Below are 27,970 nucleotides of genomic sequence, written 5' to 3'. Positions count from 1 at the left end.
AGCAGCAAACAAGCATTCAGTCATAAAGGCATGTTTTATTATTTGTGATCATCAAACCTCAAGACTTGATATGGGATTGCATGAAAACGGGAAAAAAGTAATGAACGGCTCAGTACATTCTAGTTTCATATGACACAATGGAGCTGAAAGCATTGCAATGTCAACAATAGGAGTGTACCTATATCTAAGCACCCATAAATTAAAATTACTAAAATAATATTTACAGGCTCTAGACAACACATCCTTTGGAAATTTATATATTAAATACAAATATATACCATATATTTATATGTATTGCATACATATTTGCTTGGTTTTCTTCAGTCTAAACAGCTGATCAAACAGAATTTCAATTCATGTTCCCATACCAAGTTACAGTGCGATATGATTCCCCTTTTGAGTCTTCCAGAATGCAAGTATCACATTATTTTAGGTTTTTTGTAAAGAGCGGCAGCATTTGTTTCAGCCATTGAACTACATATATTCTTTATGATCCTAACATGTCCAATCCCGGACTGAGATTCAAATATATCTGTAACATTCAAAAGATAGGCTGACCCAATCCCTTAACAGGTACAAGAGAAAATCTTTAGAAGAGCACACTTCAACAAACAGATGCACAAATACAGCCAACGGAATGGTGGAAACAAAGATAATGGTTTTAGTTATTGGTTCAGTGTAAGTTGAAAAGGTTTAATAGTGGCTTGAGTGAGAATGGCATCAAAACCATTTAGTTTAGGAATTGCTCAGTCCACCTCCATCTCTCCAGACAGAGGTTTTGTCTGCTGATTGCCTTTACTGTCAGCACCTTGTTGTCCTGCAGGGCCGTTATGTGCCCCATTGTTTTTGTCTCCCTCCTCTATGGGTTCTTCAGTTTTGGGTTTGGGTCGGTTGAGCACAGGATTGCAAGCCTCTTCTAACTCCTGCAACGCAACACAGGTCAGATGGATTAGTATGTACAGTGTCATTATTTACTCACCCCTGAGTTGTTATAACCCCATTTGATTTTTTTAAAAAATGTGCTCAGTGATGTCATACTGTTTATGGTGTTATAATTAAAATTATAATTCAGAAGTCTAATAAATGATTCCATGAGATTCACAATTGTAATTGTGAGAAATGTGATTGTGGCAGTGCGGAGGGCGGGGCCGGGTCGTGATCCTACACACCCGGTCACGTATTAGGCTAATTAAGCCTCAGAGGGATAAAGGTCGACTTCAGAGGACCGTGCGGGAGAGAGAGATCGTTTACGGAGATGTCCGTCATGTGTGTGTTTATGTTGTCTTTTAAGTTTATCATTAAACTATTATTTATATTGAAAAGCCGGTTCTCACCTCCTCCTTTCCACTGATCCCTTTACAGTGATCGATTCAAGGAATGCAAGAAACTCTTACATCAACGGTTCGCTTTTGCACTGATGTTTCCGGCCAAACTGAGAATAGATACTAAGGATGGCCGAAAAGTATTTTCAAGCCCCAAGCAATCACTGTCCTTCATAATAAACATTGGAGTGAGTAAGCCATTTGGTGTCTCTCATGTGAGTGGATTGACATGGTGTACTTACTCTTGGCTGTCTGAGGAATCTGGGTGCCATGTTTGTTTCTTTTTGTGTTGGTTCCGCCTAGTGTCTGGAGTTTGTTTTGTGGAATAACACTCCTTCGGGACAGTTTGTGGATGAATCTACTCGTTAATTGTGCTTATGCCTTCTATTGGCTGGAGTTTGATTTACAAAGTATTTTCTGTTGTAATTTTGCCTCACAACATTTATATAGAAGCACCGGACTCCAGCAATCCGACGGCAAAGTTGTCACGGGGACTCTCTTAGGCATACATGGACTCTTTGAGGTTAGAGGGATGTACTGCAGTTGGAGCTGTCGTGCGTGGGGTTAACGTGTACGTTTTTCTTTTTTTGCTTGTTTTGTTCGGGGAGAAGTTCGGGGTTTGATTGTTGCACTAATGTTGGAATTTAGTCTTTATAATTTAATTTTTGATACACAATACATTTTTCTAATATGTCAAAATGTCAAATGTTTTGAGTGTATTGTCTCTCTCCATGTGGAATGTGAATGGGTTGGGGCACCCCATAAAAAGAAGGAAGGTTATTTCTTTTCTTAAATGTAAGAAATATGATATTGTGTTTCTTCAAGAAACACATCTTTCCCTGCAGGAACCTGAATATTTTGGGAAGATATGGGGTGGGCATGTTTTCTTTAGTGCTGGCACAAGTAAGAGCAGGGGAGTCATTACATTGATAAGTAAACATTTACAATTCAAATGTCTCAAACAGATTAAAGGTAAATTGGAAGAGTCATTATTGTTATAGCACAAATTCAGGGTCAAAGGTTGATTTTGGCTAATATTTACGCACCTAATGCTGATGATCAGGGCTTTTTTATAGATCTTGAAGGGATGTTACAAGCAGCTGGCACCCCTCATGATATAATATTGGGAGGAGACTTTAATCTTTTGATGGACTCAGTCCTTGATCATAGTGAAGCAAAGGTGTGTAAACCCCCTAAAGCAACATTGACGCTTTATAGGATGTGTAAAAATCTTGGTCTTACAGATATTTGGAGACTTTTGAACCCATCTGGTAGGGACTATACATTTTTGTCATCAGTCCATAAGATTTATTCTAGAATATATTTTTGTAATATATCTAAATCCCTGTCAAATAGTAAAATTTCATATTTTGTAAATGTCAGCACTGACCACCAGGTGACACTGTGTGTTAAGCAGAATAGAATCAGCTTTACACTGGTTCTGAATTGTTTCTTCAAATGTAAACACTCATATAATCTTTGTCATATTCATACCGGGTTCCATTTGTTATCACTGTAAGCCTTTGAAAAATAGTACTACAATTGAAATGATTATAATTCAGACATCAAACTAACCCATTAAACAAAGAAAACCTTAAAAAATAAAAATAATTTAGCGATAAATACAGGTCCACCACAACGATATAAACAACAGAACACAGCACAGCTGCACAGAAACCAAAGAACAGAACTACTAAACATGTCTGATGAGTTTGTAGTCAGAGAATCAATCCGTTTCTATGCCCAGCCTTATTTGTTTGAAACAGAGTACTCAATTAAACAGAGAGCGATAGAGGAGGCGGGAATGTCCAGAGAGAGAAGCGGAGGCAACTGAGACTTGTCCTCCGCCACCCGGATTGAGGTGAGTAACCACACCACCACGAGGACCTACTAAGTAGTGTGAATTGGGTATTCCAAATTGGGAGAAAAGGGGATCAAATTTATTTAAAAAAAAGAAAAGAAAAAGAAAGAAAATCAAATGGGGTTATTTATTTTGGGGTGAACTAATCCGTTAAGGTCAATTGGCAGCATTTGTTGCATAATATTGATTACCACAAAACTTTTATTTGACTCGTCCCTCCTTTTCTTTAAATAAATTCAAAAATTAAGGCTACAGTGAGGCATTTACATGTGAAAATTAATGTGGCCAATATTTTGAGGGTTTAAAGCCAGAAATTTGAAGCTTATTATTTTATACAAGCACTTACATTAATTCTTCTGTTGAAACTGATGCATTATTTGAGCTGTAAAGTTGTTTAAATTGTAATTTTAGAGTAATTTTGGGATTTGTTGACATTACATTGTCATGACAACAAAGTTGTAAAATTGGCTGTAACTTTACATAGAAAACATGACTGAAATCATGTTTACATGCATATTGTTTATGTCTTGTGGTTAAACTTTTAAAAAAGTGATTATTTTAACTTTTAAAAATGTACTTCCTTCCACGGTAACCCAGATTATTGCTTTTTATAAAAAAAGGAGGGGCAAGTCTAAATACATTTTTGTGGTAATCAATTTTATGCCCCAAATGCTGTCGATTGAGATAACTTCTACTGAACCCAGAATATTCCTTTAACTGCATGTAATGTAAATTTGACTTTTTATTTAAACTTTTAGGAATTAACTAGCAAAAAGATTAGAGGTAGACCAATATATTGGTTTAACTAAAAAGCAGTGCCAGTGGTTGCTTTTTGGAACTATCGGTTATTGGCAAATATCTATGCTAATAGTTTTTTATTTTTTTTATTATTATTAGTATCCCTCCATGTTCCTCTGTGGCTGGCGCAAGAGGATTCTACAGTTAGAATGGCTTGATTCAAAGGTAAATTGTGGTAAAATAATGGGATTTGGGTTGAATAACAAAATGCATCTAGGACTTTATTTCTTTTGGACTCTTGTAGCATCTATGCGCCCGTCATGGTAAGGAAAGTCTTGTTTTAATGTATTAAAACAAATGTTTTGGTCAAATGTTAGTTATAGTATCGGTCCACCTCTAAGCTGACAGGCATAAACTAAAAGCCACAAAACTACAATAGGGTCTGAAATTAAAGAGATGAGAGTGGCCCACAACAATTAAGCTGAGGCAGTATGTAATTTCGGCTATTTTAACCAGAAGATATTAGGCACAAACCTGAATTTTCTGAATGATGTCTGCTACTTTGACTGCTGGGTCTTGGGCAATTGTGAGCTTGCTCTGGGCATTCATCTTCACATTGATCCAGCCCAAAGCTTCATTCACACTCTTCTCAACAACACCCATCTCCTCAGGACTCAAGTGCTGGTAACGTTCGTCCTGTTGGTTCAAAAGGCAAATGTGACCATATTATTTAATGTTTTCACATGCATTTCAGTAAAAGCATAGACCTCAACATTATGGTGATTTAGAACAGTATGAAAATGTATATATAACACAGAAGCCCCATTGAACAGCAATAAAGTTTAAGACAGCCATAATCCACAAAATGACTCCAAGAGAGAGGTAACAATGACATAAATTACCAACACAATTGAAATAAAGGCGGTAACTTCAATCATAATCTTAAATACAACATCTACTATAATAAAGTCAACATGTAACAAATAACCCTGTTTACTTTCTTATTAACAATTCTGGTCTTATTATGAACCAATCCAATCAATCCATGAAAAACACAATTAAATCCCACCCTAGATTATATCCTGTTTCACTTTGAAAAAATGTCACGCATTGAAAGATAAATTGGTTGTGAATGTTTTTTTCATGTTGACTTTAGCCATAAAGTGTAAATGATCCCTGGAGGATATTGGGAGACACAATGAGGCACACCAAGTAGCTTGTAATGTTGACAATAATTTGAAAAAAATAATAATAATAATTAGGCCACTAAAGCTGTGCAAGGAGATATCCATTAAACAAACAAATATTCATATCAATATTTATTTTTAAAAAACAAAAGGAAAAAAAGAGCTTGCATGTACTGAGGTTACTTGAAACACAGCAGGCTTTGTACACATGGAGAACTCTACAAAAGCTCTTCCATGGTTTAATGCATCATATATGATAGCTTACCTTTTGTTTATACACATCCACAGCCTTCATAAAAAGCTGAATTTTCTTGCCTAGCTCATCAAATGCTCTTGGTCTGCCCTCATGCTCTCTGTTCCGTTTCTCAATGGGCTCACCGAACTTCTATAAAACCCAAAAACAACAACAAATGTCTATAGAACTTTATGAAATTAGTCTTTTTAAAGCTGAAACTATGTGGGTGGGTCAGTAGGTGGGTGTAAAAAGGCAAAAATACTTATTGAGGGAAACTTAGGAAAGGATAGTTCATCTAAAAATAAAAATATTCTCATCATTTACTCACCCTCATGCCATCCCCGATGTGTATGGCTTTCTTTCTTTTGCTAAACTCTAACAAAAGGTTTTTAGAAGAATATCTCAGCTCTGTAGGTCCAAACAATGCAAGTCAACAAGGTCCAAAACTTTGAGCTAAAAGAAGCACATAAAGGCAGCATGAAAGTAATATATTAGACTCCAGTGTTTAAATCCACATCTTCAAGAAGCGATTTGATAAGTGTGGGTGAAAAACAGATCAATATTTAAGTCATTTTCTACTATAAATTCTCCTCCCTGCCAATAGGTGGCGATATGGCACAAAGAATGTGAATTGCCATAAACGATAGAAGGACTCATAGGAGAGAAGGGCGCTTAGAAGGGTTGTTCGAAAGTGGAGATTTATAGTAAAAAAAAGTAGTTAAATAAAGTTGTTTCTCACCCAAACCTATCACATCACTTCTGAAGACATGGATTTAACCACTGGAGTCAAATAGATTACTTTTATGGTGCCTTTATGTAGTTTTTTTAGCTCAAAGTTTTGGACCCTGTTGACTCGCATTTTATGGACCTGCAGAGCTGAAATATTCAACTAAAAATCTTCATTTGTATTCTGCAGAAGAAAGAAATTCACACACATCTGGTATGGCATGAGTGTGAGTAAATGATGATAGTATTTTCATTGTTGGGTGAACTATTCCTTTAATTAATTTATTTATAATTTTTTTCTCTCCAATTTGGAATGCCCAATTCCCAATGCGCTCTAAGTCCCTGTTGTGGCATAGTGACTCTGCTCAATCTGGGTGGAAGAGGATGAATCTCAGTTGCCCCTGCATCTGAGACCGTCAATCCACACATCTTATCACATGGCTTGTTGAGCGCGTTACCGCAGAGACCTAGTGCGTGTGGAGGCTTCACGGTACTCTCTGACGCATCCACTCACAATTCACTACGCACCCCACCGAGAGCGAACCACATTATATGGACCGTGAGAAGGTTACCCCATGTGACTCTACCCTCCCTAGCCACTGGGCCAATTTGGTTGCTTAGGAGACCTGGCTGGAGTCACTCAGCACACCCTGAGTGAGGGTAAAGATTAGGGGTAGGGTATACAAAATATCATCACGTCTGTATAAAAAATTATTGCATCTACGAGATGTAGTCAAACAAACAAACATGTACAATGTGTGTGTGTTTGTTTGAACAAAACACTATAAACATACTTTGAGATCAGCTAGTTTCTCCTGATAGATTTCTTTCTCCTGGTCCTCTCCTTCTTCATACAACCAGTTCTCTGTGTCCTCAAGCATTAAGTTGAGCCGGTTACTTTCCTAAATTTGAAGACAATATTTTAAGATCTTTTGAATGACAGGGATGGGTTATATTACTTAGATGTGGGGGGAAAACAAGGTTTAAGCTCCCTAGTTGCTTCAAAAGATAACAGAGATGATATGCTCACATCCTCAGTGACATATTTCTCATAGATGCTACACAGTTTGTCTCGCAGATCGTAAACATACTCTTCCACGCCGTTTTTAGCATCATTCCTCTCCTTCTCCAGCTTGTCTTGAATTATCATTTTTTTCTGAAAGACAGAAAGCAGTATATTCATACACAGGATCATTGTAACGTTCATCCATTCCGTCATTCACAACACCATTGTAATTTAAAGGTTATAAATGGTGCAGAACACATTCAAGTGTACACCAGGATTTGGAGAAAAAAAATAGAATTAGCTCTTTTATAATTCATGAGATGGAATTTAAAATGAATTAGGCAAGCCCCACAGACTGTTAAATTGGAATTTGAATCAGAATGGCAGAAAGATTATTTTATTGAATGGCAGTATAAATAAATTCCATACAGATTATTGCAATATAATTTATCCATAAGTTTTGCTACAAATAATATATTAAGTAATTTAACATCATTTTTTTTTACATTAATTCATTTTGACTAATTATGCCCTAATTTATTCCCTTATATGTAGAAAACATATTTTCTCAACTAATGACCCTAAGTTTAATACTGTAAATTAACACAATCAATTAACACCATTAATTGTAATTTTGCACCACAAAAAGTGCATTTTCCAGAAAACCCATGAAAAATAATTTATGTCAGTAAATATTAAAATAAAGTAAATCAGCACATTCTGGAAAATGTTGTTCTTCCACCATGGTCCATAAAGTAAAATAGTACATTTATTAAATAATATAATATAATATACAACAGTTAGGACTAATCCTTGAATCTGATTGGACGAGAGACATTCCATGAGCACTGATGGTCTGATACCATCAGCACTCCGGCGCTTCACTGTGTGTGTATCACTCCTAAAGTGTAAGAGCATTGCATATGTGTTCAGAGCTACTGTTTGTCTTTTTTTTTTACATTACATAAGTTAGCCAGCAAGTGGTGGCAAAATATAATTTTTATGTGTACTATGAGCCAGTTAGGTGACGTGAAGTGAATCCATCAGCTAGTGTTTACATACAACAGATCTTCGTGATCGCTTGTATTACTACTACTAAAGATAGGAAATAGCTTTAAATGGCTTTAAACGAACAAATTCAGCATTACGGCTCATCAAAGCTGAGAGACACAACAGACAGATTAATTACACACCGCCTATTGTGAACTAAGGAGAAATACCCCCGCTTGAATGCTATTTTTCCACTGAGAAAGCTGACCTTCAGAAAGCTGACAGGATCTCTGCTTGGGAGTGGCAACAGGTGATCAGATGACTGTGCTAGGGCCATAGAGCATGACTGCGAGTGGGATATTGCTTATATACAACAGTTCAATGAACAAGTAAACTTAAATATAATATAATATATACACATACATACATTAATTACAAATGAAAAGGTGACATTTTAGATACTGATTATTACTATAATTTACTGTTTCTGTAAATATTCCATGTGATTTGAATAATAATGTTTTACATGTAAATCACATTTTTTTATATTTTTTTATATATGTGTTTATTAATAACCACACTTAAGGCAGTGATATGAATGTCTTTGAATTTTTCATTCTATTTCATTAAATTGAAATAAGATGTGCGTCCTGTTTGCTTCCTAAATTGGAATTCAGTTCAAATTCAGAAACTGAATTAGAATGTAAAACATCTTCAATACTGAAAGGCGCACAACCCTGGTGGTGTACATAAGTTATATGATCCTCATGGATGTCATAACTTGAACTCCCCAGTAGAGGAAAAAGTGCTGCCAGACATGTGGTATTTTCTAATTTAACTATGACACTAATGCCCAGTCTTGATTGTAGGACATGAATCTGTCACCCAGAGCTGTACTTTCACTCCACTGGCATAAAGATCTATTTTTAGGGCAAATGCTAAATCCCTCACTTTAGACAACACATACTGTGCAGCATCAGGAGGAATCATTCTACAGCAATGTGTCAGCAGCTACAAACTATAGGGCTGTGTTATATAATGGCACTAAATTAATAGTACAGTGGAAGAAAAAATTAACTGTGATGCAATTTTGGTATTTTGCAAAATTTGATACATGGCCAAGAAGATGATATGCTGCTATTAAAGTTAATGCGTTGAAGTGTAACATTCATTTATTATGTTATTTGACACACTTACAAAATTTGACATCATATTTTTTGTTTCATTCTGCACACTGTGAAAAGTAAATGTCCAGTTAAGTTATTTCTATTAGATCTAATCCGGTTGTACTTTATTTTACAGTATGTGTACATTCAGTATACTTACAGTGTACTTACTTAGAAAGTACTGAGTAATATGCATGTAATTAATATGGGTTAAGGTTAGGGCTTGGGTTAGTTTCAGGGTTAGTACCTATTAATTACTATAGATGTTGTAATTATAATGTACATAAATGTAGATCAGTACTTTAAAATGAAATGCTACCTCTAACCCTTTCAAATTAATTTTGTTGATGTGATCTAATCAAGAAAATTTGTACTTTAGTTAATTTAGATGATACTAATAGAGTATTTTCTTTTTAAGTTATCTGACAAAATATTGCATACAAGTGATAAGTTATCTATAAAACAAATCCAAATGGGACATTTAACAAAAGTAAAGTCATTAGCACTCTTTGTTTGGTGAATATTCTAATTATAATAAATGGTCATTGAGTATGTAGTATCATATTGTTTTACAAAAATTAATGAGAAGGCCATCAGACAACAGCAGCAAAAACATCTTTGTTACACATGAGCTGTACTGTCGCTCCACTGTGTCTGTACATTTTAATTTGCAAATTTGCATTGCATATGCACTGACTACAGTGCTTGCATTTTTCTGTGCATTTTGATGCTATTGAACTGAATGTGTTATCACATTAAGAAATTAAGAAATACAATAAATTGTGAATAATTGACATTGAATATATTGAGAGCCATAGTTTCATTTCATCAGTTGCCCGAGGCTGTTTATTTTATACCAAATGTATATATCCAGACCTACTACAAAATATATTAAGTCCTTATTCAAAATGAATTCTGCCGAAAAGTGCAAAAAAAAAAATGGAGCTGCACTTTGAGGCAGGTGTAAAAAATGCATTGGGTGGATGGTTCTAAAGAGAAGTGCTTTGAACTGAGCCAAGTTAAATCAATGCCAACACTCCTCATGAAATCAAGGGAACTGAGGTAGACTGAAACAGAATGAAAAAGCACTATTTGCTCACCTCATATTCAACAAAGCTGTTGAGCACATCTCTTTCCAGCTGTCGGGTGGTGTTGGCCAAGATGGGAAGATCAACGCTCTTCACCTTTGTCTTGGGTTTGCTACAGCTTGCACCTTGCTCTTGTTTATCAGATCCACTATCCTGTAAGAACATTTAAACTATTAGTCAAAAATTGTATAAGTAAAACACAGATCCATCACTTCCTTTAAAGTAGTCATATTATGAGAACTGTAACCTCTTAAGAACTCAAAACTTCATCCTCAGTCCAAAACAAGCATCTATTGAAACCAGACGCAACGCAAATAACGAGATGCCAGTGATCAAATACTTTTCATATAAATCTGAGTGATATATTTAATCAACTAAATATAGCTCAACTTAACAGTATATTAATATTAATGTATATTAATAGGATTCATAAAATTATGAATAAATACAAGAAGAGTGACTTAAGAGTAAAATGTGGTAAAGTACGCAAATCTGTTCCTGGCTTTGTGTAGCACCTGCGACTATGTAGCACCAATGTTTTTATTTTATTTAAAAATGTCTGTGATCATTTCAATTTGATCTTAATAGTTTATGTAGCACATTACAGTATTGTTTTGTGAACCTGTCACAATGTAATGCAGGCTTTGAAGTAAGGGGCAATGCAAACTATATTGGACCCATTGAGATATATATATATAGAACTGGCTCGCTGACACAACGTTAAACTGCCAGCAGGAGGTCAAGCCACCAGAAGAGTTCAAGTGGCCATCTTGGTATGCCCAAACTCTCACAGAGACAAGCGAAAACACCCCCGTTCCACCATCTCCGAACTGCAGATATGACAGTTGCATTTTGCTCTATAGTGACAATCATGTTTAAAGTTTAATTTGCTTGTTATGGATAATACTCGATACAAGGGAGAAGATATACGCATATCCCAATGTCAGAGCGTTCAGCTGCCCCGGTGCAGTCTATCAGTGCAGCACAACGATCACCAAAGGAAGCAGGAAAACTGTCCACAAGTTGTAATGTCAGTAGAAAAAGCTGTAATATCTGTTTGTTTAGGATGACAACATGTCCTTACCCCTGAAAGGGCCTTTAAAAAAGTCAGAACAGGATTTCTAAATCACCTTAAATGTCCGGGATTTGCTTGTTTTCATATTGAAGTGCTCTCTGTAGTCATACATGGATATCATAAATCTGTGTTCAATTACATTTATACCAAGCGTATCAGTTGCTTTGCATTTGTCTCTCTCTCTCTCTCTCTACGTGTGATAAAGGGAGAGAGAGAGAGCGCGCACTCTTATTCAAGTGACCCCGAGAACAAGGCACTATTTGATGAAAACATAAAACTATGAACAAACACTTCGATTATCACTATAAATAATTCTAAAAATGTCTGCTAGTATCTTAACTCAGTTTCAGTGAGCTTGTTTACATTCAGTTGATCTGTTCGCTGATGAAGTTAGTTTGAAGTGGATACTGTTTGTTATAGATACACATAACTCGCAGTAATAATTCTCGACTTTAAATAAATAATTACATGTGTAGGACGTTTGCGTTGCAGGAATGTGCATGCTGATTTCAGATATAAAACTGGTGATTGAATGATTAATGTTTACTCACTGAAAGTTTGAAAGTTTAAACATTGAAATGTTTAGGCATAGCAATATGTCGGCGCAGTGGCTTCACTGATATGACGTCATGAGCAATCCAGTTCTATATTATATATCAGTGATTGGACCCCACAGCCAGTAAGTTAGGGGTTACTCATGTTAAATGCAAAGAGGTTGTAAACAAAAGTCTTAAAGGTACAGTTGTACAAAAGATGGCCTGTTTGATTCTAAAGGTCAGAGAGACTGGAGAATGGTCATGGAAATACTAATTGTTTTTGGTACACAAAAAAGACCATTAAACTGTAACGCAATAAGAAACAGGATGTAACAATAACATGTATATTGGCAAGGTAAACAATACCTTACTGCCAGAGTTATTCATTCTTTCCTCTTCATTTTGCTGTTCTGCTTTGCCTTCCTGGTCCACTTGCATTTTATTCTATGAAAAATGTATAAACTGCATCAGTGGCATTTGATTTTTCCTCTCCACAGATCAACGAGCTGAACATACAGGATTTACTTGTTTTGTACATTATTCATAAGTGAAGGACTATTGAAAAGCTGAGCTTAAGAGCCATAATCATGTACAAAACACATTAGTCGTACTCCTGTAGCATTCACAACAAAAATGCAGCTGAAATTGCTTATGCTTTGAATGAGAATAAACTGAATGCACAGAGAGGTATTTCGGGTCACAACAGATTTTACTGGCTTGCACTGCCTTTGATCGGTTATGCCTTATGCAGTCGCACAAATGTCATAAATAAATAGCTACATGGGTATATTTGGTTGCAATAAAACAATAACACGAAGAGGATGTCTTCATAGCACACATTATATACGGTATATGTCATACTAGTGCATAATAAAATACTACACATTAGTAAATAATAGAAATTGCAAATTACAAAGTAAAATAGGCCATAACTTTACACAGAAAATGTTAGTAAGTGATTTGATCACACTTAAATCATGTTTACACACATATTATTTATGTTTTGTGGCTATACTTTTGAAACAGTGAGTATTTTAATGTTCAAAAATTGGCCCCCATTCACTTCCATTGTAAGTGCTTTGCTGTAATCCAGATTTTTGCTTTTTTCAAAGTAAAGGAGGATCAAGTCCAAATTCATTTATGTGGGAATTTTACGGCACAATTTTCTGTCCCTTACCTGTTCTTCAGGCCGGCTTTCGTTCTGAACAGTAGGCTCTGTGTCCATCTGCACGTCCTCTGCCTCTCCTTTCTGCTTCTCTATCAGAGAGGCACTGGAAACACAGAAGATCCCGTGCACATTCACACGCACTTTCACCTTCACCTTTGAACTGTCCCCATCAGGTTGTGGCACAACACTCTGAACAGTAAATCGGCCTGACCACAACAGAACAACAACATAACCAGACTGGCAAAATAAGCAAGTATTAGCACTTTATTATAGCAATGAATTCTCATGTAATTATAACTTTACAAAGGATCCAAAACTACACAACTAATTAGACTTAGAGCTTATGGGACATCTTGTCTCAGTCCTAATTATGTGGCTGGTGGGTGTATTTTGACACCTCTGTGACACCCCCCTGAGGTTAGGACTGACTCTAACTCCCTTCAGCTGAGCTCATGTGCTGAAGAAATAACAGGTGCTCTGACACAATAGATCACAATGCTGAAGGCATTTTTAATGAAATGAGGACATGAACGACTATTTAAGGCTCCGTTAAGCTTCTCACAAGAGTGTTCGGTCTCATTTCGGTTGTTAATTAGGCTATAAAATCCAGACTAAAGCTCTAAAGTGAATCATCTCAAACCAATTCTTCTGGTTTAAGAATGCCATTAAAAAATGTCAACCTCAATATTTAGCAAGCCATACAAAATTCAGTAATGCTCACCTATTCTGCTGTCTGGAAAAGGTAGCTCATGTGGAGAACTATAGAACGCTTCCAGGTCAAAAGGCTCCTTCTTATGAAAGGTGATGACCTTGGAGAAAGGTGCTGCGTGGTTCTTACTGTACACCTCACATTCCCTAAAGAAAGTAGAACAGAAGTGTAAATATGAAATCAAGTGGTTTTTAGCATGGTGCTGTGCAGTTGGTTTGGTGTTCTGGGTGATTGCTGCTAGGTGGTAACTTACAAGCCCAAGTCTCTACACTGTAAAAAACATTTAACATTATTTTAACAGAAAAATTATGTAAAAATGCTATAGTAAACCTGTTAATTGGCCCTTGTCATTTACGTAGAAAAATTATACTTTATGTTTCAGGGTGGGGAGTAATGGAATACATTCAAAATACAAAATATAAGTAACTGTATTCCACTACAGTTACTATTTAAATCATTGGTCATTCGAATACAGTTACATTCAAAAAGTATTTTTATTACTGAAGAGATTACTTTGCATTTTATTGTCATTTGTTTAATTTAATATTTAGTCCTTTCAGATGGAAAACATTTATACATATGAATGATGCAATCCAAACTGCATTTGAACAGCGGTGAAACACTTTCTTATGATGTGTCACATTCATACGAGCAGACAGAGAAGTGAGTTTGAAGTAAGTTTGGAGCAGAAGAAATAGAAATAAACTTTGTCAGCTTTACACTAAGCTAAAATGCTATTTCTAGCTACCGTATTTTACATGCACATGTTACCAGCACGATCATATTTATTTATCAAGAAAATTAGTGTTGGATAATAATTTCTGTTTTTCTAGTAAGACCTTTGATATTGGGGCAAAACTAATATTCTTGATAATAATTATTTTATTGTTTTCCTGTAAAAATATCTAAAAATCCTTAAAACAAGATAAATTTGATTAATCTTGTTTTAGAAACAACACTGCATAATATATTTAGGTTTTTCAGATAATGTATTTTTAACATGTGTATTTTGTCTTACTGTACTCTTACTGAGTTTTTATAGTCAAAACAAGTGAAAAAATCTACCAGTGCAGAAGAAGTAATCCAAACAGTGGGGATTTCTTTAAGACTGCAAGGGAAGCTCAGCTTCCCCTATAATGTCAAAAAAATAATGGTCAAATATGTACTATTGTGTAAACAATTTATTGACTAAAAATGTGTTAGAACACGTTCATCTCGAAGACGAGTTCGTTCAGAATCAGCTACATTACATATAGCAGGTCGGCTGACTCGATTTACTTCTCATACATTCCCGTAGCGTCAGTGCATTTCCCTGTTGAAGCCGAGCGTCCATTGACTTCAACGGGGCTGCTCTGAACAGTTTTTTCAGTGCTCGAAAATAGACGGTCATTGGATAAATGCTGCGATTATGTCCCGCCCACGGACGCTCAGCGTCTCTGGGGGTGAATGAGGAGTGGGCTGGCCCGGACTCCGGGCTTCCGCGTGATGATTGGAGGATCTGTCGAAAGACTGCATCTCCTTTTGATTGACAGCGAATCTGTACTATAGGAAGTCACTGAAGCTATTTCGCGCTCAGTCCCATCGCGGATTTCTCAAGTGCAGTCCAAAGACAAACTGCTGCAACCTATTTCTTTATATTTGTTTGGTGAAATTGCTAGTCAATTTGCATAATACATTTCACACAATTATACACCACATTCCTTGTTTCAGTTTTACCAAGTTTAATATATTTTGTTTTAGAGCGTTCGTTCGTTCGTTCGTTCATTCATTCATACAGTAGGCTAGGCTAGTGTCGTACGGGTGAAACTGCGCACGATGGCAGACGGTGCTAATATTGTCGACCTGATTTTGGCGAAGCCATTTGAAAGTCTTCCTTACGAGGAAAAAATTTGAATTAAACAGCAGGGCAGATCAACACCTAAGATTGATTTAGTGCAAAATAAAGGGTAAATAAGTTTATAATGTAGGCCGATAATGAGCTTCCCCTCTTTGAAAGACCAGCAGCCGCCACTGAATCCAAAGTATTTAGATTACATTACTGACCTTGAGTAATCTAATGGAATAAATTACAAATTACATTTTACAGCATGTAATCTGTAATCTGTAGTGGAATACATTTCAAAAGTAACCCTCCCAACCTTGGTAACAATACAATACCTGTCAGGGACTAAATATTTTCAAGGAATGAAAATAAAAAAAATTTTTTAGCAAATGCAACTGAAAAACGCAAAAAATGTATTTAAAATTGTTCCGGAGTGAAAACGTTATTTTTAAATCAATAATTTTTTTTCATGAAACCAAAGGCCAAAGAGTTTATCACAGAAAATGTTTTGAGCTACACCACTTCATGTTGCCAGAGAATATGAAAGATGTGCTGTGATCCTGAAGGAAACGGCTGCATCACACATTTCTTTGCATAACTGTTCGTTGTGATGTCGCATTCTGTTCATGAAAACTTTTTTAACAGCTATGTATAATTACTACATATCACGTCTAATCCAGATACAAGGAAAACATTATTAGATGTAAAAAGTACTTTTCTCAGTTTTGTCCAAGTCTTCACTGAATTATCCTTAGATATGATGCATTCATACAGATTTGATAAAATTATACTTAACTGTTAATTAACTGCTTGTTATGATTTCTATGCCGATACATTCACCACACAATTTTATTTTTAATTGCTTATTTTTGCTTATATTGATGAGTGGATTGGCTTATTTTGGGCTTGATTTTCCAGACCATGTTGCTTGTTTCTGTTGTGAGAACTGCAACTGTAACTGTTGTTTCTCCTACCCCTTAGCGAGGAGAACTCTCATTTTAAAAAGAACATTATTAGCCGTTCTTTTATTTTATAACAATTTGGAAAGGAGGCTGTGTAACTTCCGAATTTTTTGTGTCGCCAGTGACACTGTGCACTGTCTATACATACTTTTTGTCCATTGTTCATCGAAGAGTCACTCTTGATGAAATCTAAGCAATCATGTGGCCTTTAGTTTTACCATCTGTGTTACTATGGTGGTTAAAAGTATATTTAAAATTGAAAGCCAATTTATGTAGCTCCAGTAGTTTGGTATATGAACATTATCTAATTTAATGATATATACGGTAGTAAACTATAATATATACAGGCACCAAAATGACACCTGCAATACCTGAAACATGGTCAATGTATTTTCATGGTGGATTTCTGGCAAACATAGCTGCATTTTTTTTTTTATCAATACATTTAACAGGATCTTTTATACAGTCTGTGATATTCTGGTCCCAAGACATGGGATAGTTCCCTTACTTCAAAGTACTTTTTTTTTTGTGCTTATTTTATTGACCACCAGTCATAAATCATAAGTCTGACCACTTGGAAACGTAATAAGATACTTCCCATCAATAAGCCACATGATTTGAGGTATCATTCACGTTCGCAGCACAAACAATGTGGGATGAATTAACAGATTATGTTTGATCATTTGGGTTATATTAGGTTTGTTCAGATCTCTAACTCTAATTGCAATAATGACGCTTGCCATAAAATAAACACTAAACTGAAAACACAAAGAATTGTGACAGAAAATACATTTCAGAGACGTGGTCTGGATTCAAATGTTTTTTAAAGGGGCTTTCATTGAGTCTCACCCAACACTTTCATCTGTTTGAGACTTCCAGCGAAGAGTAATGGGGAAGGGAACAGCGTCTGTAATGGAGAACTCTCGCACTTTGAAGGCTGGAGACAGGATTGCACACTAACCACACACACAAACATGCACACATACACACAAAAATAAGCATTTATTTATACACATGCAAATTCTGTTACATAAGCTGTCTAAATGGGGTATTAGTGTAAGAAATCAGAGAAAGCATTGCATGTTAATCCCTGCACGGCTCACACAGATTTCATCTAGCTTTTTATGCCTTTTCAACAGAATCTAAAGACTCCCTGGAGAATTGTTCTAATGCTCTGTATTACACCAGCAGACTCTTCAAATCTGAATTTGAGTACATGTCATGTAATTGAGAGTTGCTCTTTACCTGTAGTGCACATCCGCGTGCTACAGCCTCGTCTGCGTTCAATGTAGTGCTGATGTCTTTACTGAAGAACTTTGAGATTCTCTCCTTAATGGCTGGAGTCCTGGTAGCTCCGCCCACCACCTCAATGGCATAGATCTCATCTCTGCTAAGCTCTGCACCAGGAGGAGCATAAATTACAAAATTTTGCTGAATGTTCACACTTCTATTTTCTATACAAGGTTTGGGAGTGTATGCAGTCATATAAAATAGCACAAAGCCAATGTAATGCTTCAGAAGGTTTGGAGTATAGTGCACGAGTCATATGTAGTTCATTTAAGGTCCGTTTATGGTGCTTTATTGTCATTTTTGGAGCTCAACAGCATCCGTCACTATTAATTTTCACAGTATGGGAAAGAGCAGTCTGGACATTCCTCAAAACATGTTGTTTTGTGTTTAACAGAAGATAGAAAGTCATACAGGTTTGGAACAAGTCATGAGAGTGAGTACAAATGAATGATGATTTTTTTGGATGAACTATTCCTTTAATTAAAGTTTATCGTCTGTTGCTGCTTACTTGATTGTTCCATGACCGATTTCAATGGCGCCTCCACTCGCATCAAGAACTGAGCACACATCTCTTCAAACTGAGCCCTGTGTCAAATCACATTGGCATGTTTCTGCTGAAACCATGAATTAAATAAAAAAAACAATAACCATTGTCTATAGAGCTGTTCAGTTTCCATTCTAAATACATAGAATTAGGAAAATTCATGGATCTCCTCAGAATTGATAGGTACTGATTACTTTTATTCTGCCTTTATATGCTTTTTAGAGCTTCAAAGTTCTGATCACCATTCACTTTCATTGTATGAACCTGCAGGGCTGAAATATTCTTCTAAAAATCTTTGTTTGTGTTCTGCAGAAGAAAGAAAGTCATACACATCTTAGATGGCATGAGGGTGAGTAAATGATGAGAGAATTTTCATTTTTGGGTGAACTATAACTTTAAACAATTTCAAAATTCACATTTGAGGTTTTACTATTTGCAGAAGAAAACATGAATGTCTCTTCAAGCAATGTTAACCACAGACCTTATTTTACTCATAAATCAAAAAATCCTATTCTAAAAATCCAATGGACATTTCTTAGGGAACCCATAGAGAATTAGCCTTCCGTGTTGGTCTTCAAATTGGCATCATGACTGAACAGCTCTATTATGACAGAAAAGTCTCATTTTCTAGCTTTTCTTTTGGCAAAATCAAATATTGGACACCCTTAAGTATATACAAAAGCCACTAACAGGTCAGTAACAGTACTTCAAAACAGTCTGTTACACTACGCTCTTTTTTATGCAAAACTGCTCAAATGTTGATTTCATTTATATATATTTAAATTGATGTAATTCATGTAATTTAAATATAGATTCAAGTTTAAATATGAGTCACCTGTTCATCTTCCCATGGACATCAATGTCATTCATAAAGCACTCGATGTTGAGAGGCAGGTCGGAGGAGTTCGCACTCATGAGTTTCTTCAGCTTCTCACACTCCTGATAGAGCCTTAGCAGGGCTCTTGGGTTGTCTTTAACATTGAGTTTGAAACGGTTTTTGAAGTCCTCGCAGAAATACTCCACAAGCATTTCATCAAAGTTGCGTCCACCGAAATATGGGTCAAATGCTGTAGCCAACACCTGTGAGAAACAAAGGGCTTGAGAAAGCCTTGACAAATGAAAGAAATTTCAACATAGTCTACGAAAGGTTAAGAATAACACAAACCTTCAATTTGCCCTTGTTAAAGGAGGCAATCGAGACTTGATAAGATGAGTGACCAATGTCAACAAAAATGACATTACGGGGCTTCTCCTCTGGATTTGGCAAGTCCTGTTTGTAGATGCCGTAAGCCAAGGCCACTGAACAAGAATCAAAGGAAAAGTGTGAAAATGCTTTGGGAGTTGAAACTTTAGAGTGTAAAACACTGTACTTCAACATAGAAATAGTTTATCCAAATATACGCTGTCTCTGTTGTTTAAGTATATGCAAGTGGTGCAACTGCTTCATGAATTTTGTTCCCCTATGTCTTTAAATCCATCACTCTTTTTTTCATTCCTTTTAGTATATTGGATTTCATAACATGTGGCCATCACAACAAATGCCTGAAGGTGAAGTAGTTGTCAATCAGAGTCAATCAAACCACATGCACATAACCAGTGCTGAGTGTAATGCATTACTAAGTAATTAATTACTGTAATTAAATTATCTTTTCATTGAACAAAAAGTCAAGTAAGGGATTACTCTTAATTATTCAATAATTTAATTACAGTTGCTTCTGATGTAATTGCATTAAATACTATATAGACTATATAACAATTCTATATAAAACAATAAACTTAAAATCTAAATTTACAATCTAATGTTTTCTAATTCAACACTGCACCCTTAAATTCTTTGGCCAGTTCATGAATAATATATTCGATTTTATATGATTTATTTGAAAGAATTAAAAGAACAGTTTCAAATCTATCCTTGTATTTTTCATCTGGTCGAGGGTGATAAAGTAATGCAGTTACTTTTCAGAGAGTAATTAGTACAGTAATATAATTACACTGTAGATGATTTAATAGTTAGTTATGAATTACTTTTTTAGAGTAACTTGCCCAAAACTGCACATAACACAAACAGCTGTTTAGTTACCAATGGGAGCATTTGACAACATCATTATAATTGCAAAGAGTTGCTGTCCAAAGTTTTGAAAATGACTCATCATTGCACAAGGGAAGGAAATAGTAATCACTTGAAAATGAGACCATGTTCTCATCAATCATCACGTTAAATTGCTTTCTCAACACCCTCACCTAATCAGTTAGAGGATATGACTGTTTCAAACACAGAGATTGACATCTCAACTGTTAAAGGGATAGTTCACCCAAAAACGAAGATTCTCTTATCATATACTCATCCTAATGGTGTCAACAAGATTTTTTTTATTGTGCTCATAAACATGCAACAGATGTTAAGATTGTTTACTAGAAAATTACTTATATTTTGGGAGTTTCTGACCACAACCTAAAGTATGCCTTCTGGAGACATGGAAAATGACACATGAGTTGCATAGACTTAAAATGATGCTTTTGGGTCCATTTTAAGCTTTAAAGGAGTCACTATCAACTGCCACTGTACAACTCCAATTCTGAAAGATTTGGGACAGTTTGGAAAATGCCAATAAAAACAAAAAGGAATGATTTGTAAATTCTAGTCACCCTGTACTATATTGAAGGCACTATAACAACATATTATTTGATGTTTTTTTTTTATATATACACTTGTTTCAAATAAGATGATTGCAACAATCTCTAAAAAACTTGGGACAGTCGAGTATTTACCAGTGTGTAACCACCATTTCTTCTAATAAAATGTAAGTGTTTGGCCATTGAAGACACAAGTTTATGAAGTTTAAAAAGCAGAATTTTCCCCAGTTCATCCATTATGCAGGTATTCAGATGCGCAACTGTACGGGGCCTTCGTTGCCATTTTGTGCACTTTGTAATGTGCCAAACATTCTCATTTGGAGACAGTTCAGCACTGCAGGAAAGTAAATCTAGCATCCGCACTCTCTGCTTACACAGTCAGGTACTTGTAATCCAGGCAAAATGTGATTTGGTGTTGTCCTGCTGGGACATGCAGGGACGCTCCTGGAAAAGAAGGTGTCTGGATGATAGTATATGTTGCTCCAAAATTTGTACATATCTTTCTGCATTAATTGTGCCCTCACAGATGTGTAATTTGCCCGTGCCATGAGCAGTAAATCACCCCAATACCATGACAGACACTCTGGCTTTTGGACCTTGATGCTAATAAAAGCTTGGATGTTACTTTTCTTCTTTGGCCCGGAGAACACAATGCTGTTTTTCCAAAAACTATTCTAAATGTGGACTCGTCAGACCACAAAACACGATTCCACTGTTCTCTTTCCAACTCCGATGAGAACGAGCCTAGAGAATATGGCGGCGCTTCTGAACAGTGATGATGTATGGCTTCTGCTTTGCATAATATAGCCTTAAGTTGCACCTGTGGATGCTGCAGAGAATTGTGTTGCCTGACTAAGATTAACCGAAGTATTCCCAAGCCATTGTCATGATATCCATTACAGACGCATGACAGTTTTTAAGATAGTGACTCCTGAGGGATCAGAGATCACATGCATTCAGAAGTGGTTTTCGTCTTGCCCTTTACACAATGAGATTCCTTGAATCTTTTAACTATATTGCGCACTGTAGAGAGTGAAATCTTTCCAATTTGTCTTTGGTTAATATTGTTCTCAAAGTGCTGGATTATTTGCTGATGCATCTGTTTGCAATTCGGTGAGCCTCAACCCATCCTTGCTCTTGAAAAACTATGCTTTTTGGATGCTCCTTATATACTATAACACGATTGTCTCGCCAGTTTAACATTTCCTGTTTCACATCACCTTGTTATTTCAGCTCGTCAGATTGTTATTAGTCCTTAGTTGCCCCTGTCTGAACTGTTTTGGAGTGTGTTGCAATCATCTGATTTGAAATTAGTGCATATCTAAAAAAAAAAAACTATTAAATTCACAAGGTAAAACATCAAATAATATGTTGTTTTGCTTTCAATATAGCACAGGATGAATAAAATTTACATATCACTCAATTCTGTTTTTATTATTATTTTCCATACAGTTCCAACTGTCCGGAATTGGGGTTATATTTAACAGATGGGCTGCAATATTTATTAAAACATATTTTTTGTTTTGCATTAAAACTCTAGAAAACATGAGATGTGTATAATTACAAGTTATCTAGGAGATGTATACAGCTTTATACAGTGCATGCCATTAAAGAGACTGTAAGTCTATCCTTCACAGCTTTGTTTTCATTCACGTCAAAAATCAAATATGGTTCTACTGTGAATAAGATCTATAATGAATGCTGACACACTACCACTATTGAAAACAAACATTGGGTTGACCATTTTTAGTTGAATTTCACTGACCTGCTGTTGTGTCATTGATCAGCCTCAAGCAGTTGAGTCCAGCGATCTGAGTGGCATCCATCAGCGATCTTCTCTCTACATCCGTGAAGAAACTGGGGACCTGGAGAAAGCCCGCAGACATTACGAGCATGTAAAAAGCATTTTTTGTCCTAGAGTTGCCCGCTAGAGATTCAGATTGACTTACAGATATCACACAGTCTACCACAGGCTTCTTCAAGGCATTCTCCGAAGTTTCTTTCAGCTTAGTGAGCAACATGGCTGTCAACTGTTCAATGGTAAACACCTTGTCTTCATTCAGATAATGTACCTGAGACACAGACATTAAATTTATTAAAGTATACTGTGTAAGGGATATCTAGCATGGCTCAGCATGGCCCCGGTCATGTTCCCATCCTAGTCCCCCCTCTCTCACCCTTGATTTCCTGTCCCTACTACTGTGCCTGTCAATAAAAATACCATATATGAATAATACAAAACTCATATTCTCCTGTATTTCATTTAGAGCTATTATTAATAATTTTAAAGTGATTTAAAGTGTCATCTACATCATTTATTAAAATGAGATCAATAATCATGAAATGAATCATGATTAGTTAATTTAATCCATTCTTTTTCTATAATTTATTATGGAACCTGCTAAAGTACCCTTGGTTGGAAATCACTGTGTTAAGAGTTATATCACCTTTATTCCAGCATTGCCATTGTCCAGTTTGTGAAGGCTGTAAGGCAACTTGGATTTCTCTCCTTGAACAAAAGGGTCATCGAAGGCGCGACCATGAAACTTCTTAAAGCCATGAACAGTGTTCTTAAAATTAGTTATGATCTGTAGGGGAAGAGGGGTGTTAAACATTAATAAGTTATTAATCAATGTAGAGAATCATAACAAAATTGTGATTACATTCATGGAATTTGCAGATCAACATGAGGTTCAAAAGTATGAGTCCACTTGTGAAAATGCTTCTATTTATTTATACACATGATTATAAATTATACTATCACTATACTATACTATGTCTCCCTTTTGCTTTAATGACAACATTCACTCGAGCTGTCGAGCAAACTGCACAAGTACAGCATCAGTAACACTTTACAATAAGGTTCCATTCATTAATATTAGTTAATGCATTAGGTGTCACTTACATTGAACTATATTTTAAATCATATTTTTTTTTTTTACATTTTTTTATTTAATTTATAATTCATTTATTGAATAGTTCACCCAAAATTAAAATATTCTCATAATTTACTCACCCTCTTGCCATCCCAGATGTGTCTGACTTTCTTTCTTCTGCAGAACACAAACAAAGATTTTTAGAAGAATATTTCAGCTCTGTAGGTCCATAAAATGCAAGTGAATGGTGACCAAAAAAAAAGATCTTAAATATTGATCTATTTTTCACACACACTTATTATATCACTTCAGAAGATATGGATTAAAACACTGGAGTCATATTAATTACTTTTATGATGCCTTTATGTGGATTTTGGAGCTTCAACTTCTGGCCACCATTCACTTGCATTGTATGGACCTTCAGAGCTGAAATATTCTACTAAAAATCATAATTTGTGTTCTGCTGAAGAAAGGAAGTCATACACATCTGGGATAACATGAGGATGAGTAAATGATGAGAGAATTTTCATTTTTGGGTGAACTATCCCTTTAATCTTTGCTAATGTAAGTACATAAATATACAATTGTTCATTTGTAGTTCATGTTTGTTCATAATGCATTAACTAATGTTAACATATACAACTTTTTATTTAAATAAATGTAATAGGATATGTTGAAATTAAAATTAGCTAAGATTGATCAATGCTGTAAAAGTATTGCTCATTGTTAGTTCATGTTAACTAATGTAGGTAACTAATGTTAACAAATGGAACCTTTAAAGTGTTACCAAAACATCTCGTGTGCTTCAATGGAAACATGCAAATCTGACATATTGTACAAAGAAGTTAACATCAATGTCACAAATGTTCTTATTTACTGAAATTAGTGACCTAGACATAGTTAATATAATCTTACATATTGAAATATTTTTTATATTGTATTTTTTCGGAATTTCAATGTGGTATTTTGAAGAACCCCACTGTAAATTAATCAAATCTCAAAGAATAAAATGCAAAGCATAACATTGTTTATTTAATCTTTGACAGTATGACTGTAGTGCCGAGTAGCATTTTGTACCTGGCTCTTTGCAGCATTTCCAATGGTCCGATTTTTAGAGGCCAGAGAAATGCATGCTCTGTTGGAAAAGATTATATATGTTCATACATTTTCCATACATAATTACAACAACCTCCACATTCCATTTCAAAACAGCTGTATACATTCTGTTTTGCATAAGGAAACTCAGGAAACTGGACCAGGAGGGTGTGAAACAGCACCTTGGACAGTGTCTTGAGTTGTTCACAAGTTCTGAAAGTGTACAAATCTACACTATGAAGTGAAACAAGCTTTTCTGATTAAGCAAGACATGTCAAATTATGCCAAGGCTGCAAACAACTGCAATATCACATTTTTTTTAACAGTAGCTATTCAATATAATTCCACGTAAGAGGCAGCAAAGTAAAAGCTCAATGTCATAGCCACTAGAATTATGATATTATGATATATGTGGAGTAAACTGTCAGCTGTAAGGAGTGTTGCGGGATGCACCGAGGATGAACTTAACAACATAATTTGATTTGAGTAAGCTCTGAAGTGACCTCCTACTACACCTCGTTTTGTGCTCGCGCGTGGCCTGTCGGTCAAAAGAGCGCGTGAAGTGCATTTCGCGAAAAACACAAAGTAAAATAGATATTTCTACAGCATTTAATTACGTTTTAATGTCTTGCCGCGCCCAACTTATTATGTATGCGTGTGTGTATTTGTACACTGGACAACCTATAGTACCCGACGCCACGGTTACAGTCTCGCGGATTCATGCATATTCTTGCGGTTAGGCATGCAGTTTGCATAATGTGCAACACCAAAAAATCCAATATAAATCAATATTATAAATTTTGTGTGCGGTTGAATGTTGGAATGGCACATGGAAATTGCACACGACATTATGGCGTGCGTGTATTTAAGCAGGCTTTTCCCCAATATCGAATACAAATAAAAACTTATAACAGCATTGCTGTTCTAATGATTATCAATTGACTGTCATTTACAAACATACAAAACGCCCTAAGAAAACAAGATATTTCGATCAGGGCGTAGCAATCTAATTGGTCAAGAGGTTATATTGAAAGTACTTTAGCTCATAAAACTGCTGCTTTGTGAACATGGATATGCCCGATGGCCTTTGCATCCTTCGGACATTCACATTTAAGAGCAAAATACACTGGATCAGGAACACAGCCAGCTAGGCAGCAGCAAACGTTGCGTATCAACACATAGCATCATTTTACAGGAATGGCAATGCTATACTTACGGAGTGCATCTGTCACTGTATTCATTTGCAATGGTTTCAATGCCACCGCTCCTGGCAACAGCGATGTAACAGTTCTGGAAACCCACATCAATGCCCACCACAGACATGTTCAATCCTTATTTCCTTATTCTTAACACCTCCAGTCCAGTTTTTAACAGTTCAGCTGGGTGAGAAAACGCAACACCCCTATTCAACAGTATGTGTCGTTTGTTCGAGATGGCTAAGAACTCTTCCTTGCTATTATGTAAGTATGGGTTTTTATAGATAGCTTTTCCACTAATCCTAGCAGATGACGGTTCTACTGCATTCTTGCAGCATTCACTGATATTGTCAACCGGCAATATGAAGGTAAACCTGCGCATTTGTCAAGAGATTGGATTGGAGCCAAACTCCGCCCACTGGCAGCTCTGATTGGCTATTGGACGCGAAACAGCAGTGCGATTGGTGCAGCATCCCAGATAAGAACGAAAAATCTAGAACCAGGCTCGAGTTTTTACGTCACTGGGAATGACCGTGCAGTTAAAACCGGTATTAGAGCTCCTTGTGAGAAGATTTGTATAGAAGTTGACTATTTAATAAATATTATGATAGCTATTAATGATCAAATATGTATATCCTTTCGTATATGCTATAATGAGATCTTTCCTGAACTATGACTTATAAAAGTGTATTTCTTTATTTTTTTAATTATTTATTCATTTTGCTGTATTTATTTATTTTCCTTAACTGTCACTTCTTAACTATGGGACTTTATTTGAATGTGTTCATACATTGTTCAATCTGTGTGTGTCTTGGTACGTTTTATTTAACATTTAAAATGTTATAATTGTTTGTTTATTATTATTATTTAGTAAAAAAAAAAAGAACTATGAGAATGGGTGGTTCCACCTCATCGTGGGGGTACATCGTTGGATGTGGTAGTAATAATAATAATAATAAAGTCCCAGCTCTACTTCCACATAGTGCCACTGGTAACATTGACTTGAGTTCAGTTGCGGAAGCATGTTGCAGTGGGCACTTATGTTGTTCAAGAAAGAGCTGCAATGATGTTAGGACCAAGTCAATGGCTAAAAGAGCAGGCAAAAAAAACAACAACAAAAAACAAAACCTAAATCAGTATGATAACACTTATTAAAGTAAAGTCATGTCACATTGCTCGTCGCATGGATGAACAAGGAGCTATGGATTCGGCATCTATTGATTCAGCACATCACGAGAAGCTGGCAGATTGCATCGCCGAGACTACGTCTCATAGGAGCCAGCCAGTCAAAGCACAAATATCTGCTACTATTTCAGTCAGACGCCAAAAGTTTCTATAGAGAGCTAAAGCAAAGTAAGCACCTATAGGCCTAATAGAGCCACCCTTACAAGAGCGCATCAAAAGCTTTTGGAGAAAACCTTGGAAGAAGATAGACCACATAATACCCAGGCTTCCTGAATAAAATTGAATACCAAAACTTCCAAGATATAACACCAGATAAGTGGAAGGATTTCTCTTCAGAGGAAATTTGGCCAGCCATTAAGGATCTCCCCAACTGCCGTTAGTATGATAACATGTATTAAAGTAAAGTCATGCCACATCGCTCATCACATAGATGAAAAAGGACTGCGTTCCCCACTGATCGCCAAACAAGTTGGGGTTGAAAAGTTGGTTCTTGAATCGGCAACTCATGAGAAGCTGGCTAATTGCACCACCGTGACTACGTCTCATAGGAGCCAGCCAG

At 35.9% G+C, this 27,970-nt stretch overlaps 1 protein-coding gene across 1 annotated transcript; it reads right to left on the bottom strand.

Annotated features, from left to right (window-relative positions):
• Positions 1 to 5: 5 nt before the first annotated feature.
• On the bottom strand, positions 6 to 26,568 carry LOC127662185 (heat shock 70 kDa protein 4L-like). The gene is made up of 19 exons (XM_052153273.1): positions 26,247 to 26,568; positions 25,013 to 25,070; positions 23,507 to 23,647; positions 23,009 to 23,131; positions 22,825 to 22,924; positions 19,591 to 19,724; positions 19,261 to 19,505; positions 18,390 to 18,466; positions 17,837 to 17,988; positions 17,441 to 17,547; positions 13,820 to 13,953; positions 13,108 to 13,304; positions 12,297 to 12,374; positions 10,332 to 10,472; positions 7,100 to 7,225; positions 6,864 to 6,971; positions 5,374 to 5,493; positions 4,456 to 4,617; positions 6 to 923 (listed from the first exon to the last, which is right to left on the bottom strand). The coding sequence occupies exons 1-19, from the start codon at positions 26,351 to 26,353 to the stop codon at positions 747 to 749; spliced, it is 2,487 nt and encodes an 828-aa protein (XP_052009233.1). The 5' UTR covers positions 26,354 to 26,568; the 3' UTR covers positions 6 to 746.
• Between the last annotated feature and the right edge of the window lie 1,402 nt (positions 26,569 to 27,970).

This window comes from Xyrauchen texanus, chromosome 22, assembly GCF_025860055.1.
Source record: "Xyrauchen texanus isolate HMW12.3.18 chromosome 22, RBS_HiC_50CHRs, whole genome shotgun sequence".
NCBI lineage: Eukaryota > Metazoa > Chordata > Actinopteri > Cypriniformes > Catostomidae > Xyrauchen > Xyrauchen texanus.
Note: the sequence above shows the minus strand (reverse complement) of the source record. Positions and strands in the feature narration are given on the sequence as shown.

Bases quoted from the DNA above. Each gene is read 5' to 3' on its own strand.
- LOC127662185 (XM_052153273.1), bottom strand. From the start codon at position 26,353: ATGTCTGTGGTGGGCATTGATGTGGGTTTCCAGAACTGTTACATCGCT. The intron at 22,925-23,008 runs GTAAGTCAATCT...GGCTTTCTCCAG, and splicing joins TGGTAGACTGTGTGATATCT to GTCCCCAGTTTCTTCACGGA. The intron at 5,494-6,863 runs GTATGTTTATAG...TGGGTTTTATAG, and splicing joins AGAAACTAGCTGATCTCAAA to AAGTTCGGTGAGCCCATTGA.